This window comes from Anguilla rostrata, chromosome 14 (genome assembly GCF_018555375.3).
Source record: "Anguilla rostrata isolate EN2019 chromosome 14, ASM1855537v3, whole genome shotgun sequence".
Taxonomy (NCBI): Eukaryota; Metazoa; Chordata; class Actinopteri; order Anguilliformes; family Anguillidae; genus Anguilla; species Anguilla rostrata.
Window position 1 is genome coordinate 27,116,866 of NC_057946.1, and position 20,159 is coordinate 27,137,024.

A 20,159-nucleotide genomic window follows, 5' to 3' on the forward strand; every position below is an offset into this window, starting at 1 on the left:
GCCTTCGAGGACCGTGAGTTGCTGATCCCTGCCATAGACCATATAAAAACAAACAAATAGCCTAGTATTGTGTTCATAATGCTCGACTGCCCTTGTCCCACTTTTCTGAAATCCAATCCAATCACCTCAAGATTCAGTAGCCATGCCCAGTGCATCCATGTGTTGCACCATTGATTCCAGAATATAGAGTCCACTGTGCTCCAGATCAAATGTGTGAATGATTATGCCCCCTATCATGGGAGAAAAATAGTTTACAGAATGTGCCTCATGAGACAAACTGAACGATTTCTCAATCAGGTAATCAAATCACCAATACAAATAAGTAAATAACTCTTTCTCTGATAATTGAGGAGATGAATTAAAATCTAAATTAAATAAAATGACAATTTCCCTTGCATTCAATAATGATAAAATTAAATCAGTTGGTATTAACAGCTGCAAGCAGTAATGTGTAATACTTATAAAATCATCGTTGCATTTTTCCTATCTCCAGTCAGCCGGAAATGGGTTTTGAAGGCATGCATTTTACACAGAGACCCTGCCCCTCGAATCACAAAGAAGAATCTGTGGCAGAGACAGTAGTGCTTGGATTCACGCATCAATTAAACATCTCCACTGCCTCCGCGTAGAATTCCCATTTACAATAACCGCACCGGGAACCTTTCACCCAGAATCCAAAAAGATGGACTTCTGCTTCAGGTTTTAATCAGCTCCTGCGACTTGTGACTGAGACTGACAGGGAAATCTATGTCAATATGCCCTTTGCGTTTCCCTTAGACCTCTGCCAAACCGGAACATGGCGAAAGCTCTTCCAAGCCAACAGCAGAAGCACATTTAAATTCCGGTCATGTGAATGTGCACAATAATTATGTAGCTTCAAAATGCTTAGCGGCAAATCAATATTTGACTGCAAACTGTATTAAGTCACATTAACCTGTGCCTGCTTGCTTGTTTTGGGTATCTTCCTTCGTCAGTTTCTACAGTACATGGTAAAATCATACGAACAATACATGTAACACACATACTTTTCACTTGGGAAATGTGGTTTCGAAACATGTTCATGGTTTAATTGCATGAAGTCTGTGTAAATTTCCATGTGAAAACCCATGTGATCACATGTGAAATCCATGTGAAACTGATATAAGCACCCATGTGAAAGCACATGTGATTACATGGGATATCCACATGAAACACATATAAACACCCAAGTGAAGGCCATATAAAATCCTACATCGCATAAATACATAATAAAATACTAATAATTCCTAACATTTATATAGCACCTTCTCACACTGAAAGCACTTAACACTGATGAGGGGAAAACTCACCTGAACCACCGCAAATGTTCAGCACCCAGCTGGGTGATGCACAACAACCATTTTGCACCAGAACGCCCACCACACATCATCTGAGGTACAGAGAACAATTTCTAGCCAATTAAACCAGAGGATGATTAGGAGGTAGGTTGAGAGAGCCAGGTGGGGAATTCTATCAGGACACCCAGGAACCCCTTACACTTTGCGATGAGTGTGATGGGATCTTAAATGACCACAATGATTCCGGACCAAAACACACAAGGATATTAATCATACCAAATAAAAAATGATAAATGTTCATAGAATTATGATCATATGCATGTTTCGTGAATAAGGATGGACTTTGTAATTAATAATAAGTCCATCCATTGCTGAAATCTCCATTTTAAGGCAAAGAATATCAATACCATGTGACAAGGCCAATCGTGACAGGCAGAAATCCATTTATATCTGGTGTGGCCTAGAAAATGCCAATTACAAAGCTTGGAAGCCTCATTAGCCATTTCATATGTAGGATCTTCAATTGATTGCTTTAGATCATGAGCAATTCCTTTTTTTGCATACTCTTTCCAACACTTTGGTACAGAAAATGGTGTCCTTCTTAGCTAGCTCTAACCTGACCATTCCATCCTTGAGGCTCACCAGTGGTTTTCACCCTGTGGTGATCCCTCTGAGGTCATGTCAGAGTGTTCCAGATCTGTTGGCTGTAGTTCCTACATGGATCACCCAATAAGGATGTAAATACCCTGAAATTAAAGCTGACAGTCTTGACTTTACCTTCTTTGTTAATTTTGCCACGTGCTGGAGTACAGAACCAAAACAATTAAAATTGTGTCACTGTCTGAAAACTTTGGCATTTAATTGTATATACATGTACATTTCATTTCGTCTTCTCTTCGAGAGAGAGAGAGAGAGAGAGAGAGAGAGAGAAGCATGGGCCAATCAGGTAAAACAGAACAGGCCACATTACCAATGTAACATTGTACCATGAACACATGACCTGCATCAAGACATATCTCTTTCCTTCTTTCTTTCTTCCAAACTAAAACTTAGTATCTTTTTTTTACGGCAAATTATGTAGTGGTAAAAAAATTTTTTTAATTTTTTTAAAAACAAAGGTGGGTAAACTCTGGGCCAGGGCATTTTCCACCCTGGTGCATGTGACTTGCACATCGGCTGGGCCCACCTTTGTGTGGCCAGTTTACCAAAAATGAGCTGACCCTCTTTTAAGACTGACACAGTTTAATTAGTATTCACCTCAGGGCTGGAATCTTCTTCAGATAAATTCTGACAAATTCATTTCCCATTAAAGCTTTCTGTATCAGTTTGCTCAAATAAATTTGGTCCATAACCGTTCCCTAAATTCAGTTCCTTCTCAACCAATTTCTTAATTCAGTATCAGTTTTCTCAATGTATGTCTGTATTCAATTCATATAGATAATACTAGGGGAAAATAATGAATATACAGTTTGAATATGAATACTGCAAGTAATAAATGACTGACAATATAATGATTTAAAAGTCAATATTTTATTTCTAAAGATGTTATGATTTTCTGTCTGTCAGTAATTTCCCCTTTAAAAAGGTGAAATTATCATTCCATCATAATTATAATTGTTGCTACGATGGAATAAAAATTTGGTGGTAGAAGAATATTTTTTATGAACTCATGCTTGGGGGGGTATAGTTGCAGATGAGACTGCAGGAAGGGGGGGTGCTTGTTAACTGCACTAACTACACGACAATGGAGGCACTTAGAAACTCCGTATTTGGTGTAGTTGTTATTTATTGTCTACTAAATAAGTTATATCGGAGAGTTTGTTGGTTTCAGGAGCACTGAATGTCTGAGATGAGCAATCTCAGGACACTGGCATCCTGGCCACTAGGGGTCTTGCAGAAAGGGGTTAAGAAGAAAGAGAGCACTGGTGAGCTCAGTAATCGCAAAGGGTCTGGTATGCCAAGGAAGACCTCTACAGTTTATGACCAAAGAATTCTCATCATAATGACGAAAAAACCCCAAACACCCAACTGACAAATCAGTATCACTCCTCAGTAGGGAGGCATGGATGTATCAGTGACTACTGTCAGCATAATACTTCGCAAACAGCACTACAGAGGCTACACTGCAAGATGCAAATCACAAGTTAGCAGGATGGCCAGGTTATAGTTTGCAAAGAAGTACGTAAAAGAGCTTGCAGATTTCTGGGAAAATGTGTTGGAGCCAGATGAGACCAAGATTCACTTGTGTCAGAGTGATGACAAGAGCAAAATGTAAAGGACAAAAGGAATTGCCCAAGATTCCTTTTTTTAAAACAGGTAAACAAATGAATATGTACAACATTGCACACTGGCAGAAAAACAATCCAGCATGCTCAAGCCCCCTAAAAAATCAGACCAGGTAAGTGAAACTGAGAACTTTTGAGGAGGCAGTACAGTATAACATGGCACCAGTAGCCTCCTGATTTTAAACTGAAGTGTTTTCCGTTCTGGAAATCCTGACTGCTTTGTACATTTACTAATGATAACTATAACCAAATATCAACTATGTGTTTTAAGAAAATATGATAACATTACATATATTTATTAATTCGTTGTAGAATTTAGCAAACACAACTTAATGACAGAAAGCTATTATTAAATTGTATCTCAAGTTAGTAAAGCTAGCAATTCCATGCCGCGTTTTAAAGGCGCACGTGATTCAGGATACACGTAACGCCTTGATCACTTATACAGTATGCTGTGTTCAGTTTCTAGCAGGGAGGAGTTAGTTCATATTTACTTTGATATTGTGTCCGTCGTATTTATCTAACCCGTGCACATTCCTCATGCACCGAGGCAACCATTTCTAAATGCCAATAGAGGTGATGACAGGTTTGGCAACAAAAACCTCAACACTTGGAGCCCCGTGCTGGGGGGTTTTCTCAGTTCAACCTCCTCTGTGGGAGTTGAGCACAACCAAGCGACTGCGTGATTTTTTCCCCCCTCGAATTACTGAGGGGAAACTCGGTCATTTTTGTCATTTTTTCATTTATTTATGCAATTAGCCTACCAAGGATATATTTTGTGTAACTATTTTCTATTCTTATTTTCAATGGAATACAAAACAACCGCAACACATTGGAATGTATTGTGGAAACACATTCTTTCATGCACATAACAATTTGAAAATATGAATAAAACTACTGGATAAAAATGACAGAACTGGTCCATTGTGAACCGTCTAGCTTTTCTTTGATTTTCCCCTCTACGATGAAGTCAAATCTGTCTCTATACTATTTTTGTTTTAATGTATTATTATAATTTGCACACAATTTCTGCGGCTGTTTAACAAAGAAAATGTAAAAATTAACGTGCTATTAATTGTTCGTGTTTTTGGCATTAAGGGATGTGATGTCCATATGTTGCAGTTATCGTGGAATTAATAATTTCTCAATGTAGTGCTCATAGTTAGGCTCCAACCTGCAGGACAGAGAAGCGCATAACTTCCCTATATCTGGAATACAGAGGACGGATCTCTCCGCAGCTTTGTGGGGAGCACAGGGTGTGTAGGTGGAAGGAGAAGTCATCGCTTTTTCGAGTGGACCGAGGGTATTTGTTGAGTAATGCCGGGTTTGCGGTTCTGGAGTGCTTTTTGCAGGTTTGTCCTGCTCCCTTTGCTCGCGCCATGCACCCTGGTGCTTGTTTGGGTTCCAGAATCGCTCTCTCATCCACAACCATGCCAGGTTCTGAAAAGGATTGGGCACACGGTGAGAGTCGGGGCTGTGCACCTGCAGCCCCGTGGCTACCGCAACAACGCCGTCGGCGAGAAGGACTTCGCGGGGGACGGAGACACTGAGGGAGTAACGAGAAGCGCAGAGGAGGAAGAGTTTGAAATAAGCTCTCAAAGTGGATATGAGTATGGTTTGGGAAGCAGCAGAACTAGGAGCTCATTAGACAACCTGCACAAGGGCGCAAAAAGTAAATACGTTAACAAAAGTGTAGAGCGGGAAACAAGTCTGTTTTTACCAAGGGAATCAGTGTTGCTTGCCATGGACACACTTAACCGCATGGCAGGTCTTTTACCTTACAACTTGTCTCTGGAGGTGGTGATGGCCGTTGAAGCTGGACTCGGGGAATTGCCTGCGTTTTCCTTTTCCTCTTCATCTTCGCCAGTCTTTTCGGATCCTATGTCTTTTCTACTAAGTGTTTGCAATACCGTAGTTGTTCAAGGAGTGTCTGCAATAATGGCTTTTCCACACAGCAGGGACGAGCTCGTGGAGTTGGAATTCATATCTTCCGCACTTCAAATCCCTGTAATCAGTATAGTTGAAAATGAATTCAAGCGACAAAGTAAGGTAAGTAAACGTCTATATGCAAACATGAAGTATCTGTTTTATTCTCAACCATTTTTTGGTTTATTTGAATATTTGAGGAGGTGAAGTGGAGAACTTCGTGTGAACTTAGTTAACCCCTATGAAAACAGAACATTGGATAGCTAGCTCCGGTTTTCATTTTCAGGTTGCAGCAGTGACAGTAATTGCATGTGGGAAAGGGTACAAATATTTGGCAATAAAATCCAACCTTCAAGCTGTATGTTAAGTGTGTATTCAACCACGGGTGTCGTATTTTAAAAGTACTGAGACCACAGAGTGAGTGACTGATTTTCTCTGTTATGTTTTTACCATACATTCCTCTCTTCTACGGTAGATCTGTTACCGCGGTGAATTATAGGCTACGCTACATCCTATACGGATGTACGATTACGTGTAACACTGAAGACAAGATTCATCGTGAGATGTATATGATGGTAGCTGTCTATTATTTATTACATTGTGATTTGGTTTCTTGATGGAAATTTGATATTGTATAGATATATTGTATTTGAGCCCTGTTTTCAATGCTGTTTCTGTCTATGCTTATAAATCCGTTTCTGTACTTCTCATTACCAGTCTCCAAACGCACGCAACTAGGTACTGCATGTGCGGTTGGGTAGAACACGTACCAGAACTCTTCCTGCTTTAGAAGTTATAATACATACAATAGACATTGTTTAATTCGGTTAACAGGTGTGTGTGTGTGTGTGTGTGTGTGTGTGTGCGTACGTGTGTGTGTGTGTGCATGCGTGCGTACGTGCGTGTGTGTGTGCATGCGTGCGTGTGTGATATTTTAGTGGACTGAGCCTGCTGATTGAATGTAGCCTATTCCTGACCAGAGTGCGAAACCATATAGCTTGCATAACCAAATTTAATCAGTAATAATGCATAGCCTTTTGAGAGACAGACAGAGAGAGAGAGAGAGAGAGAGAGAGAGAGAGAGAGAGATCGAACATTAATATTGTTATTGTTCTGTTTTTTGTTTATAGAATGTTCATTGTTATTAGTATTCCACTGTAAATATGTATATTGAATTGATTTATGATGCTTTGGCAATATGTACGTATTTCCTGCCAATAAAGCAATTTGAATTAGAAAAAAATTGAATTTGAATTTGAGAGAGAGAGAGGTCAGCAGATGCGGAAACATTGGAAATCTATTTAGCCATTTATTTATTGATAATTCAGTTCATTTGTTCATTTCTTTATTTTTTTGTCCCAACAGTACATCTCACTAATGATTTTTCATATAGTGTAGCTACTCCACCCACTACAGCACTGCTCAAGGAATTCGCCATGGCGTACCTGTGACATTTAAAGTCCCATTCGGTCTCTCTTTGCTTATGCAAAGTGTATTATGGAGATCATTTGGATCAACATTCGGATTAAGTCGATTGCAAAATATTTTGGAAATGGATGCGTCATGGCTTCTTCTTTTTTTTTTGGAGATACCTTCAATTATAGGGCCAAAAAAAACGTTTTTCATTGACATTCGACAATTACATCTCAGTATTGTACGCGCAGTATGCCACAGGTAGACACTCTATCAACAAGCACGGAGGAACATTAGCATTGGAAGGAGCTGTACTATTCTCCGTCAGTAGTGACTGTGCTCGTTTTCGAGTTAAGTTGAAATGGCTCTTCCTATTAATTACAGCTAATGGTCCAGAAAATGTACTGTTGCAACGATTAAGCGTTTAAATACCATAGCATCTATATCTCTGAGTTTGTTGTATGCACTATATTTTGTTGGATTTTCCCACATATGCTTCGTTTATAATAATGTAACTATTGAAACTCAAGTATTAAGTGTTGAAACCCAATCTGTTACAGAGGTCAAAGACAGAACTGCATGCGTAGCCTACACTGGGGAGGGTCGCTATAAATGTATATGTAAATGTTTGTACATTTGCAATTCAGTCGTCTACTGCCTCCCTAAGGAACAGAACAATGTGATAACAAGAGATAAAAATAAATAAATAAATAAATAAAAGCATGTAGTAATTTCAGGTATAAGGTTTTATTTTTATATACAATGAATCAAATCATACATCATTTTAAAAAGTTCTGTCATTGAAAAGTTAGTTTGGTTTTCAGAGTGCATTCTAGTGGGAATTGGATGTGACCAGAAAATGATCTGTATAAATGAACAGCTTTTACTGTTATGCCAACAGGTTTAATTGACAAACAAAGTGTTCTTTTGTTGTAATATGTTTACAGAATATCATTTAAAGAGAAAATGATAGGGCTGGTATGCAGGGAGGTCATGGAGAGGGCTTCAGATTTGGACGTTGGGTTGAAGACACTAGATGGTGCAGAAAACCATATACATGTAGTGTCCTTTAGGGGAGATCCTAGGCATTTTAAATTGCATTTAACATTTATTAGAGAAAAGGTTTTTACTCATCAGCGTGTTTGAATTTAATTCAGTTGACGGTTAAATTCAGTGTTGAATGCTAAATCTGTAGGCCTACTGCTAATTTGCCTGCATATAGCCATAGCCATAGTTGACAGCCTCATCTTCTGGATGCTCCAAGTGGTTAAAAGAAACGGCCATTTATAATAAGCACAGCACACACAAGACTTATCTGCATGCTAGGCTATTTGTTTTATAAAAGCTTACCTGGGTGTTAAGAAACAAACATCGATTTGGACTTTACCTCAACTCACTCCACGGTAAGTTACGAAGTTGCTTGTGCGTCAATGTTTATGTACATTCTTTTTTTCATAAATAAAGCCCCATGCTTCATGGTCAGATGATGTGGCTGGTTTAGCATTGCTACTGGAAATGTGTTTCCTTTATTAACACTGGTATGTGCAGAAAACGCCTGCATTCGTGCATTATAATACGTTTTAATTTACTGTTACAATGGTTTCGCGCCTTTGTTACAATCATACCAACTAGGTGGTATGAATGTAACATCGGATTGCGAGTACTTTGATTTCAATATTATCCGACTCAATTAAGTTATGAATGTAATTGAAAAGGCAAATGACTACGGATGTGTAAAAGCTGTTTGAAGTCAAATTTAAAAAGTGAAGTGCTAGGCTAAATATTGTGAATTTATAGTGACTCTCCCCTACTTATAGGGTATTGATCACACAAATTATACACTTTATAAGCCCTGGCATATACATAATCCCATAAAATTTTAAGCAATGGTTAATGTTTCAACTAGAACTAAACACAATGATATAATGAAAAATTTAAAGTCCCCAATAAATTTACTTCTATACTCTGTGTCCTTTTCAGAAAGTGTTTTTTAAAAGAGTGTATGAAAAGCACTGTTCAGATGGTTATTATTTTTTAAATGTCAAATTCAGACATTTCTCGGACTAATGTTTTTGGATTTTAAAATTGTGTATACTGATTAGGTATCGAATTCTCAAGGGAGACGATAATGGTGTAAGGATTTTGTCACAGCATTGTGTATTTTTTCTTTATAATTTGTTAGGTGGATCAACAATGATACATTTGTGATTGATTTAAATTTAAAATGTAAAAATATTTGGTAATAGCATTCCTTCTGTTACTGGCATGTTATAATACATTGGTTGCTTTATACATGGTGTAATTAATTGATTATTAGGTGATGAAAAATTAAAGAGGAAATATATTCAGTACTTAGCACCATCTCCTGGTCAAGTGACAGGGTTTCTTCTCCATGGCAAATTTCCAAGATAGTGATTTTATATTTTTATGTAGCATTTTGCATAGTATTTACTGGATAATAAGATCATTAGAACAATGCATTTGTTTTATTTGTCAACAATGAGAATATTTCCAGAGTTGGATGTTCTGTCAAGAACAAAGAAATGTGTACGTAGTGCTTATAAGTAGCAACTGTGCAGAAAAGTAGTTGGTGATTTAAAAAGCAATGCCATTTGTTCAATTGAAGGATTCTGGGACGTTTGCCACCTGTAAGAGTATGTTAAATGTATTTATGGGCTTTCCATCTAGCATCCTCTATGGTGGTTTTTTATTTCTTGTTTTTTTAATCAATCATGTACAAAGGGGTATTGTCTTCAAACATTTTAGGTCAGCTGATATGTAACCAGGTGACGTACCTGGTTTATTGTTTGATGTTTTGTGAAGCTACCCTCTTGCTGGACAGCCCAGTGGTAGAACCCCTGTAACCACATGTTTCCTCTACTGTTTTATGTGCTTATAAGCATATGGGTAATTTGTGTGTGTGTGTGTTTCTGTTCCATACAGTTGAGCACATCTGCTGTGTAGCTGTGCTAGGTAGATCCTACTAATAAACCTCAATGTCTTCACACTCCATTTAAGCCCTTCTTTATACCAAACACTTTGTATTTCCAAGCTGTGTTCTTTAGCGGTAGCGTTAAGACATGCCTGTTTTTCTCATTTTGATGGTATTTACCTTTCTTGTAAATGGAAAATGATTTGTTTCAGTTCCCGCCTCCCTTTTCTACTTCAGGCCTTGATATTGATAGTTGTGTGGCATAGTTGTGTATTGTACTTTGTGTTTCTTATGGATTCCACTGGCTGCAGTGGACCTTAGTTGAGGAATATCAGAAGTGCATTAATGAAACATAATTGAAGTGGAGCGCATGTATTGTGTTGCTCACATAGTCAGAAAACTCTAAAAGTAGTACAATCTATAAATAAGTTTTAGCTGCTACAAATTATAAATAAAAAATAAAAATGACAAATCATAGTAAATATTTTTTTTGGCCATATCCAGCTAGGGACATTAGATAAGTTAAGATTTAAGGTCTGCATATAGAAATAAAAAAGATGGTCAAAACTACAAAAAACTACAGTACTTGCACCCTACAGTCCTCCAAAAAATATATAATTATTCTGCTGTACAGTATGTATACAGTGGGGACCAAAAGTTACTACTAAGAACTGATTTCTTATCTTATTTTTTCAGGGGCTAATACAATTATAATGCTGAGTTTATGCTTTTTATTCAAGCATCCATCCATCCATCCATTATCTACACCTGCTTATCCTGGTCAGGGCCGCAGAAGGTGCTGGAGCCTATCCCAGCGTATATTGGGCGAGAGGCAGGAATACAACCTGGACAGGTGGCTAATCTATCACAGGACAAACACCCACTAACTCATGCTCATACCTATCGGCAATTTATAGTCTCCAATTAGCCTATCTGCATGTCTTTGGGCTTTGGGAGGAAATTGAAGTATCTGGAGAAAACCGACATGGACACGGGGAGAAAATGCAAACTCCACACATAAAGCCTGGGATTCGAACCCTGGACCTTCCCAGGACCACCAATAAAGTAAAAAAGGGGTGTTGGTATTGTTCAAAATGTGTTAGTAAAAGGTGTGTCCGCCTTTCACCTTGATTACTGCCTTCACTCTGCTTAGCATTGAATCCATCAGTTTATGCAACGCCTCATCTTCCATTTCATCCCAGCACTTCCCACAGGTGATCTGTTGAAGTTACTAGTTGCTTGACCTTTTTCCTCTTCCAACTGCCCCCACAGATGTTCGATTGGGTTCAGATCCAGCGACTGTGGTGGGAATGCCATCCTAATAAGCTCCCCTTGTTCTCAATAATGTACTCTTGAATAAGAAGTGTAATTTGAGCATCATAATTTCTTTATTCCTTGCTAAATAATCAAAACGACCAGGACTTGGTAGTGTCTTCAGACTTTTGTTCCCTATTGTACGTTTTGTGTCAAAATTACCTTAACACCCTGAGAGAAGCATTTCAAGAAAGAAAATCTGATTGCTTTGAGATTAATTTCTGGACCCAAAGACCCATCTTTTCTCAGAATCTGTGGTTAGCAAGCTTCAAAAGCTGGGAGCCTTGTGGGGTCCTAATGTCAGACAGCTCTGCTAGCAGGGGTATAGAGAGGCTCCTCTGCCTGTCATCTCACATCCCAGCTGCCTGAAAATATAGAGACGTTCTGGGACACTGGGCTGCAAGAGGTCCCGGACCAATTTCAAACATATTCTCCAGTTTGACGTTTTTATGTAGCGTTCAATTAAAGCATATTTCACAGTACAGAAGGCAGCGTATAGATGGGTCTGTACACAGGGAAGTTGTAACCTTGGCTGTTTAGATTAAAAAGTGGATAATAATTCTTGTGTTGAGCGCCATTTCGTAACTGAACCGGGGACTGAGAAATAAAACAGTTTGACGCTGACATCATTTCGCAGCGATACGCTCTGCACCCCAGCTGGATCGCTCTGTTCCGCAACATTGGGGACCACTGGTTAGCCCCTACCTCCATGGTTGCGCCCCCCCCCCCCCCCCATGATGATGTATAGTTATACAGTAGTTAGCCCAGCCAAATCTGTGTTCCCATCCCATTTATGTATAGATTCAGACGGAAGACAATCTTTCTGATGTCTTGCGTATCCTCCAATTGCCTCCCCCTGACACTCACTCTGTGTCAAATTCTGTGGCAGCTCCCATGATTTCCATTCAAGGCAGAAATTATGCATTTATTGCCTACTGTATCTATAACTTTTGTCCAGTAAACAGTGCACAAAAACAACATCCTGTTCTGAGGCCTAAGTCTTTTAGCCACCTCGACATTCTTACTCCAGCCTGATTCTCAATAACATGAATAATTCAGTCAAGCGCTTTGTTAAAGGAGAGTATAAAAGTAAATAATTTGTTAACTGCTACAGTATCGCAGTGATACATTTTCCACCACTTAAACACAAACTAAGTGTAAAGTATGAAATGTAATTTCAGATGTAAAGACGTGGCTATGCTTGCGAAATTGTGCTCATGTACAGTACGCTCTCAGAAAAAAGGGTTATTTCGCTTGTCTCGATAAGGGAGCCTTTTTTATTTCTATACAGAACCCTCTTTGGTAGTGCAAAGTGTGAAAGCTCCCCTGAACCCAACAAAGAACCCTTGAACTGGATAGTTTGCCCTATGCCCTACAGAGGAGCTTCTTGGATTATGTGCAGTATACCAGAAGTGAACATAGTATGTAAACTTCCAGTTCAGACCTGGTGTAGCACAAGTGAACTGAACCCATACTTTTACGCTTCTGGTCTATTTCACAGCTTGTTATGTTGCACATTGACACATTTACTTTTGCCTTTAAATACTGGGTAAATATGATATGATTTATACTGCTTCATAACCTTGCTGTGGGTGTTTTCCTTGTGCCATCATGCAGAAGCAGCAAGTTACCAACAGAAGACATTTTAATAAACAAATCAAAATAATAGAGGTGGAGCTGTTCTCAATCCACAGTTAAATTTAGACCTCTTCATGAGCTGTACAAGCTACTTTTGTGGTATTCGACACGTATTTTCTTACTTTAGCCCAACCTTTGAATGGCCCTATATCGTGAGTCACTGTAAATCCAGCAGGTCATCAGAAACGTCGGTAAATATCTAAAACGTGTTTCATTACGCACAGTCAGAAACCTGCACAAAATCTGAAATAGTATCAAAGCACCCCAGAAAGTAAACTATGCATTTAACTTGCCATTGCTCTGAACCCGTTTGATGTCTCTGCATGGCTTCCTTACTTGAAAGGCTTGTTGACAGTCTAAAGATGAGAATCTGAGCAGCATTAATGGAGACAAATACTCGACAGAAACACTTGCTGCCTGTTGTGGAGGAGATTTTCAAACAGCACAAAAGATGAGGTACCTGGGTAAGAGGAGGGGGAGGGGCAACTGAAAATATCCACCGCAGAAGAATTTAATGCAAGACGGAAGGACGAGGTCAAGCTGGCTGCATTTTCAGAGGTACAAAAATTCAAGGAAATGGGCCATCCACAGAATCTTTATTAGGACTTCAATTTTTTTATATTGCATGAAATTACATTACCGTAGTTATTGGAGCATCTTATAAGCAATTTGTTGACAAAATATAAAGCAGTACCTATAACAGATTTGGTAATTATTTCAGAATTAATACACACGGATTATGGCTCCCCCAAGACACGGTTTAAAATAGTTCAAGCTGACAAACAAGTGTTTTCACAGTCGTGCACCGTCACCCATCCTGTTTCCAAATAAAGCCCCTTGTCTCTTTTATAATTTAAACTCTGGAAGTAGGAGAGAAAGACTGCCTTTGTGCCCGCAGTGGCTGTTTGCGACAAAAACCACTTAAACGCTCGAGGCCGAACCGTACAGCTGTTAAACAACTGCAGCCCATTAGGAAACACCACAGATAAGCGCTCTGGAAACAAATGAATGGGTGTGAATGCGCAAACAGGCCTGCGGTGCTGTTTCGGTGCTGTGTACCTTGTGGCTCCAGAGCAAGCATTACGATAATGTGAGCATGTGCCACAGTTAGTTACTGCTAATGAGCTGCACTTACCATCTCTGAAGTTCTAGATTTTATTCAAATATACATTGCAAATTGGCCATATTAGTTGAAATGTGCGTTTACCAATAGCTTTGTCATTGTAAATCTGGTAATAGGGCGACAACACTTTCCATTGGGAGACCTTTTTTTTTTTTTTTTTAGCATTTTAGCTTTTAATAAACTGGAGTGCGTAAGCAATCTGTCCACCTAACGTCTTATTTTATGGGATTCATTGCTCACCTACAAAATGGATCCGTTTTTTCCCCCAGTAATATTTATTAGTGGGAACACAAGTCCTGCTCTCCACTGACATATTGAATTTAATCCCTGATTAGCTTTCATTTTAATCAGGATAGATTAGCCTGTTTTTTTGTTGTCACTTAGGAGCTGACCACAGGGGAAATTAAACAGCTTTGCTAAGTGTTTCATTTATCAGCTCCAAGGAGGAACTCTGCCAAGGGAGATTTCGAGTCACGGATGGGAATTATTAGGCATATCTATAGCGCATTCGCTACTACTGATCTTTACAGTTGCCTGTGAGTCCTCCAGATTTTTTGTATCTTTATTTACACGTCATTGCTGGTATATTCTCAACTGGAAATGTGACTTCTTTAGCAGGGAAGATTGTAGGTTCATCCTTTGTCCATAACTTTAGTGGTTCAGATGTCACTAAAATGCTCTCAGGAATTGATCTTCACCCTAAATAATTCATGAAATAAGCTATGTATACTGTAGCACAAGTGAACTTTAGATACATAGAACGAAGTACAAATTCTGAATGTGTGACTGTTGAATCTTCCAACTATGTTACACACTTAAATTGATTTAAGGCTCCTCAAATCAAGATAAGACCAAACCATTTCAGGAGCTGAAATTTCAGTGCGGATAACAAGAATTTACAATGCATACATTTCAAATGATTTTATCTAAGGGCTGATACCAGTCCTTAACTATGAGTTAATGGCGTTCAATTTTAAACACTGATGCCATTTACGGCAAGGTGGTTCAATATGGTGGTTCGATATCAGGAAGGTGCACACTGCGAGATTTAGGCCTGCATTCAATCAACATTTGTCCTTAATATTGACTTCCAACTTCACACACAATTACAATTTTACAATTCGGCGAGTTAGATTTAGTGACTGCTGAAGATTGCTAAGCTGGTTTTGTGACGAAAGAAAATACATTTTTTTAAAAATAAATTTTGCTTTTGGTAGTCACAGGTAAGGATAAATGTTGACTGGATCCCAGCCATAGACTCTTATAATGTTTCACTGTGGCTATATACTTTCGCCCTAAGCCACTGGTGGCAGGAGATCAGATTTGTCTTTTAGTTATGTGTGTATTCTTTCACCACCTGAGGTGAATTTCAATATGAATTTGAGAACAGTTTTAGCTTTAAAAACAAGCAGAAAAATGTTACCCAGTTTCATACCGTTGTGAAATAAAATAGCAATGGGGTGCTAATTGACTGTTACCATGCGCTACTCTATTTTACACTCATTTGGCTGCTGAGGGCTCGAGGCAGGTTCTGCCTATTGCCGATATTACTTTATCCCATCATGTCACGAGCTGATGTCACAGAGACAGCTCAGCTCAGCTCCGGCTACAGCTCAGTGAGTTTCTTCTCATGGACCGAGTCCAAAACTGTAAAACACAGCCACCTTCCTCTCTGTCATCGATCTTTATTTTTCTCAGCTTGTCGTTTTGTCTCGGTTCCTATTAGCTAACACGGGCGCTCTGGCGACCCTGCCACACGGAGTCCCTCAAACTTTGTGATGAAAATGTCAGGGACAGAACTTCTGACACATCAGATATTTTTTCATGTGGTTCCAGGCCGGTTTGAGGCTTGCAAAGACAAGCCCTGAGGCCTAACCCTCTTATACTGTCCAAAACATGACATCCAGTTTCTGACTGGCAGTGACTGGATTTTATTCCTGTTTTGAAAAGTAGACTGAAAGTTGTGCAATGACGTACAATCATTGGAAAATTGCAGTGTTAACTTGGCATAGCCCCTTCCCATAAATATTAATTAAAGATTCATGTGCGTATGTAAAAATGTAAAAGTAAATGTGTATCCTTTGAGCTTTTTCTTGTCTTGTCTTGAGCAAATTATTCATATTTGAGTCGGTTGCAGTTGCTTTGGTGTCAATTACTGCATTCATACATACGCACGCACACAAATACAAATGAATGGAAGTGCTCAGGAAACGTACAGAGTACGAGGAATGTGAAGTATGAGATGGGAACATCGTGGTTTAATAAGCACTGGAGCTGAATAAATCTGATTAAAAATGCAAGACTTATTAGGGGGAAAAATGTGATAGTTGGATAAAATTAATGGGCACTGACAAATGGTAACAGATTAGCTTCATGTAATGTCATTAAAGGATAGCACGAGCTCTGTTTATTTCTTTATAGAAGTGCCAGCATACCACAGACACCATCAAGAACAGAGATCAAGAGCTCCGACAGTTCCTAGAGTTCTAGAAATGTGTCTGTGGTTTAAAGCCAAAGCCTTAATTGCATTGCATTGAGCAAATGCGGTTTAATGAAGCTGTGTCAGACCACTAAGTTACTTATAATAATGTGTAAGTAACCTTTGATTACATTGGACAGTCAGGGTTGAGGACAAACTGAGGAATGGGGTCCAAATCCTTATAAATGAACAGAAATGGCCACGCTTGTGCGCTTGGCACCTGTCGTATTTTTTATGTAGAAGAGCCTTTTCCCTGACCTAGTCCTATTTAATTACTTTTGGGCTGTAATTTGGTAGAGTTTAATTGGCATAGGGCCTCACATAATTGATTAAGCAATTATGGGTAACCAATTGAGACAGCGCACAATAAAGCTAATCAAGTAAATGAGGGATCAACTAAAGAGAGACGACCTCTACGAACAGCGCACTCGTTGAACGATCAAAATGATTAACAAAGTGGAGTCAGGTTCATCTTACCACGTATATATAACTCTCAAGGCTTCCGAGTTTCAAACACATTTCCTGTTGTAGAACCTGTTTGTTCATATTGAGTCAATTTCAGTATGTTTGGAGACATCCAGGACAACAAGAACATCATTTGAGATTAATGTAAATCCTATATGCCTATTAGTAACTGGGTACAGGTTCAAATTAATAATTGGGCAAAGGCTAATGTGTTTAGTTATCTAAATATCAAGTACCCCTGCTGTCTAGTAAAGTAGACAACAGGGTTATTTCTCTTTGGGTTGCAAATTTGAAGCATTCTAAATTCTAGGCTGACCAGACGTCCTCTTTTCTTCCACATTTTCATCCACATTTCTTCTAATTGATACCAAAAAGATCCATCAAGGTGGAATTTTCTAAATGCCCAAATTGTCTGGTAAGGATCGTTTGTTCCTTAGACTGTATACAAACTAATAGCCTAGTAGGCTATTATGCACGTAATGCCCGCTTGTGCCTGTCCTCTTTTTAAAAGAAAAATTCAGCTTTCTATAGCACAGAAAAATGTTAAAAGCAGTCTGTTACAACTTCATGATGATTTCCTACCATCCGTAATGTAATGCAAATAAAAGAGTTAATTAATTTTGTTTCATTTGATTACACAAAACATATCCATGACAAGCTCTGCTTGTGTTCATTAAGAAATGTAGCCTAATGTTTAAATCTAGATGCAAAGGTGTGAAGCCTATTTGGTTTTCTGGAAATGTATCTCACCATAGTTGCTTTGCTTATGAAATAATAATGCAATTATGTATTTTAAGATTTTAAATCAAACTCTTGGATTTAATAAATAATCCAAGCATATCATTGAGATGGGTTTGTTTAAATTGGGTTTGGATTGGATTTCTTTTCAGTTTCACAGTATGCTCACAATTAGGACTTTAACTGGTTTAACTTTTGATGCTGCAGAAGATTTCATGTTATGTAATATAATATGTGGTTAAATGCTGCAATTTAGGGTAAATATGTAATGCGGTAGCTGTTTTCCCAGCCTGTATCAATGTTCAGCATACTGTAGAACCGCTGATTAAAAATAAAAAAAACTTCTCATTCTCTCCCCAGCAGAATCCACTACATTTTCAAATGAAAATGCAGAATCCCCCGACTCCTCAGGTGAAACTTCTCTTCTCCCTCCTGTCCATGAACGCCTGGTACGACGTCAGCCTCGTGCTGTGCACGGAGTGGAACGTCTCGGACTTCCTTCTCCTGCTCCGCAATAATTCCAAATTTCACCTGGGACCCGTAGTCAACATCTCGGTGTACGGCGGCGCAAAACCCAACCTCCAGCCTTCTCTGCAGGGTTACCTGGAGTCCATAAGAGACCTCTCGTCGACCGTGGTGACGTTCGGATGCGACATAATGGACATTAAAAAGATATTCAGCGCCGCTGCAAAGTTTGGTCTGGAGCTCCCGGAATGCCAGTGGATTCTGGGAGACTCGCAGAATGTCGAAGAGCTACGGACAGAGGGCCTGCCAATGGGGATTCTGGCGCACGGGAAGATGTCCGAGCCGGCTCTGGACCACTACGTGCAGGACGCCCTGGAGCTGGTGGCCAGGGCGGTGGGCACCGCTGCGTATGTGTCCCCAGAGCTGGCTCTGCTTCCCAGCACCACTAACTGCATGGCCATGGAGGAGAAAGCACTCACCTCAGGGAAATACCTGTCCAGGTAAAAAAAATGCATTTATTTAATGTTTGGTAAAGCAGCCCAATTTGTGTGTGTGTGGGGGTGTGTTTGTGCATGCGTGTGTGTGTGTGTGTGTGTGGACATGTATCACTATCTTTGTGAGAACCCCACAAGGATAGAAATATGAGGAAAATTACGCAAGGTGGGGACCTTTTGCTGGTTTTAGGGTTAGGACTTAGGGTTAGGGCTACAATTAGGTTAAGGTTAGGCATGTAGTGGTTGGGGTTAGGGTTAGGGTTAGATGTTACGGAATGAATGTAGTCAATGGTAAGTCCTCACAAGTAAAGAAATAAATTTGTGTGTGTGTGTGAGTGCATTTTCAGTGGATTCCTACAAGATTTATGTAAAATTAGCTTGGATAATGGTATTGAAATCCAATGCATAGCTTTCCAATGCATAGGTTTCTGCCACAGGGTGTGTTTTCATGCAATGGTGCAAACAGGAATATCAGAGCATTTAAAATTTGCGCAGAAAATTCTTTGGGGTTTTATATTTATGTTATGTTTTTGTTATGTGCAGCCTGTTCAGAATAGTCACAGTGAAATGTCCATTGTTACTCCAGTTGGGACCATAGGGACGGTATGTACTCCGTAAGAGTTGATTTAACACTAGACTTTTTAATGTGATTCCATTGGAGTTATCGCTCTTGATTTACACTTTCCAAACTGACTGAGAAATATATACTGATATTTGTAACATCGCTTTTCATGCAGGTTAAATTGAATTCTGTGCACTATGTACAGTATATAGCATCCCACTCGAGCGCTCCAGTACCTTTGTGTCCCTTGAAAACCCGATCTTTTTTGTTTAGTCTGAGCTTCAGCACCATTTGATTTAGAAAATAAAATAAGCATTGATCTTTCAGTGGCCACATTTCCATTTGTGTCTGGCTAGTCTGACTAATTGTATAAAAATGAATATATTTTATATATGTTCTTTTCAGTGTATTCCCTATTCCCATTATTTTTGAACATGCTAGATTGAATTATTTATGTTTCTGTGGATCTGTACATATTAGTATTTAGTACATATCTTTGGAGATCTGAGCAGTTGAGAGGCGTGCCTTTGCATAATTTTAAATTTTACTCATTATCCATGGTTTCTAACATTCAGTACTCTGTATACAAGCTGCACTGGCACTAACAGACCATGGGGCTAATATGGCCGCTATAGAAATATAGCACTACTCTGCATTCATTTTTGAATCATTGTTCCCATCGGATTCCTCCCACTTTGTCAAATCTTAAATTTACTCTCTTTAAAGTAAATCCTAAGAATTTGAAATAGTTCATGAAAACCAGATTGCTTCCAGGGTTTGTTAGTGCTTTACTCTGGTGCTCAAATTCTTTTTGCAGCCTCTTTGCAAATGAATACATAATGAGGATAACAGGCCAATCAGCCCATCCAGGCTTGTCATTTAGCTACAGATTAGAGAACCTGTGCCTCTGGTCTGTAGCTAAATTGGACCTGGAAACCCTGCGGGCCTCTGTCTCATCTGAATGATCTGGCAAGCTGTTTAATGCACTGACAACTCTGTGTTTAAAATT

At 39.1% G+C, this 20,159-nt stretch overlaps 1 protein-coding gene across 2 annotated transcripts in view; it reads left to right on the plus strand.

The window, feature by feature from the left end:
- The first annotated feature begins 4,664 nt into the window (after positions 1-4,664).
- The window catches only part of grin3a (glutamate receptor, ionotropic, N-methyl-D-aspartate 3A), a 31,645-nt gene continuing 16,150 nt past the window's right edge, over positions 4,665-20,159 (plus strand). Inside the window, exons 1-2 of one of the 2 annotated variants that reach the window (XM_064308322.1) lie at positions 4,665-5,650; positions 17,990-18,594. In XM_064308322.1, the coding sequence (XP_064164392.1) occupies positions 4,919-5,650; positions 17,990-18,594 (1,337 nt within the window). In that variant the 5' untranslated portion in view covers positions 4,665-4,918. The remainder of the gene's footprint in view (positions 5,651-17,989; positions 18,595-20,159) is intronic. The other variant, XM_064308323.1, reaches the window with a different exon arrangement.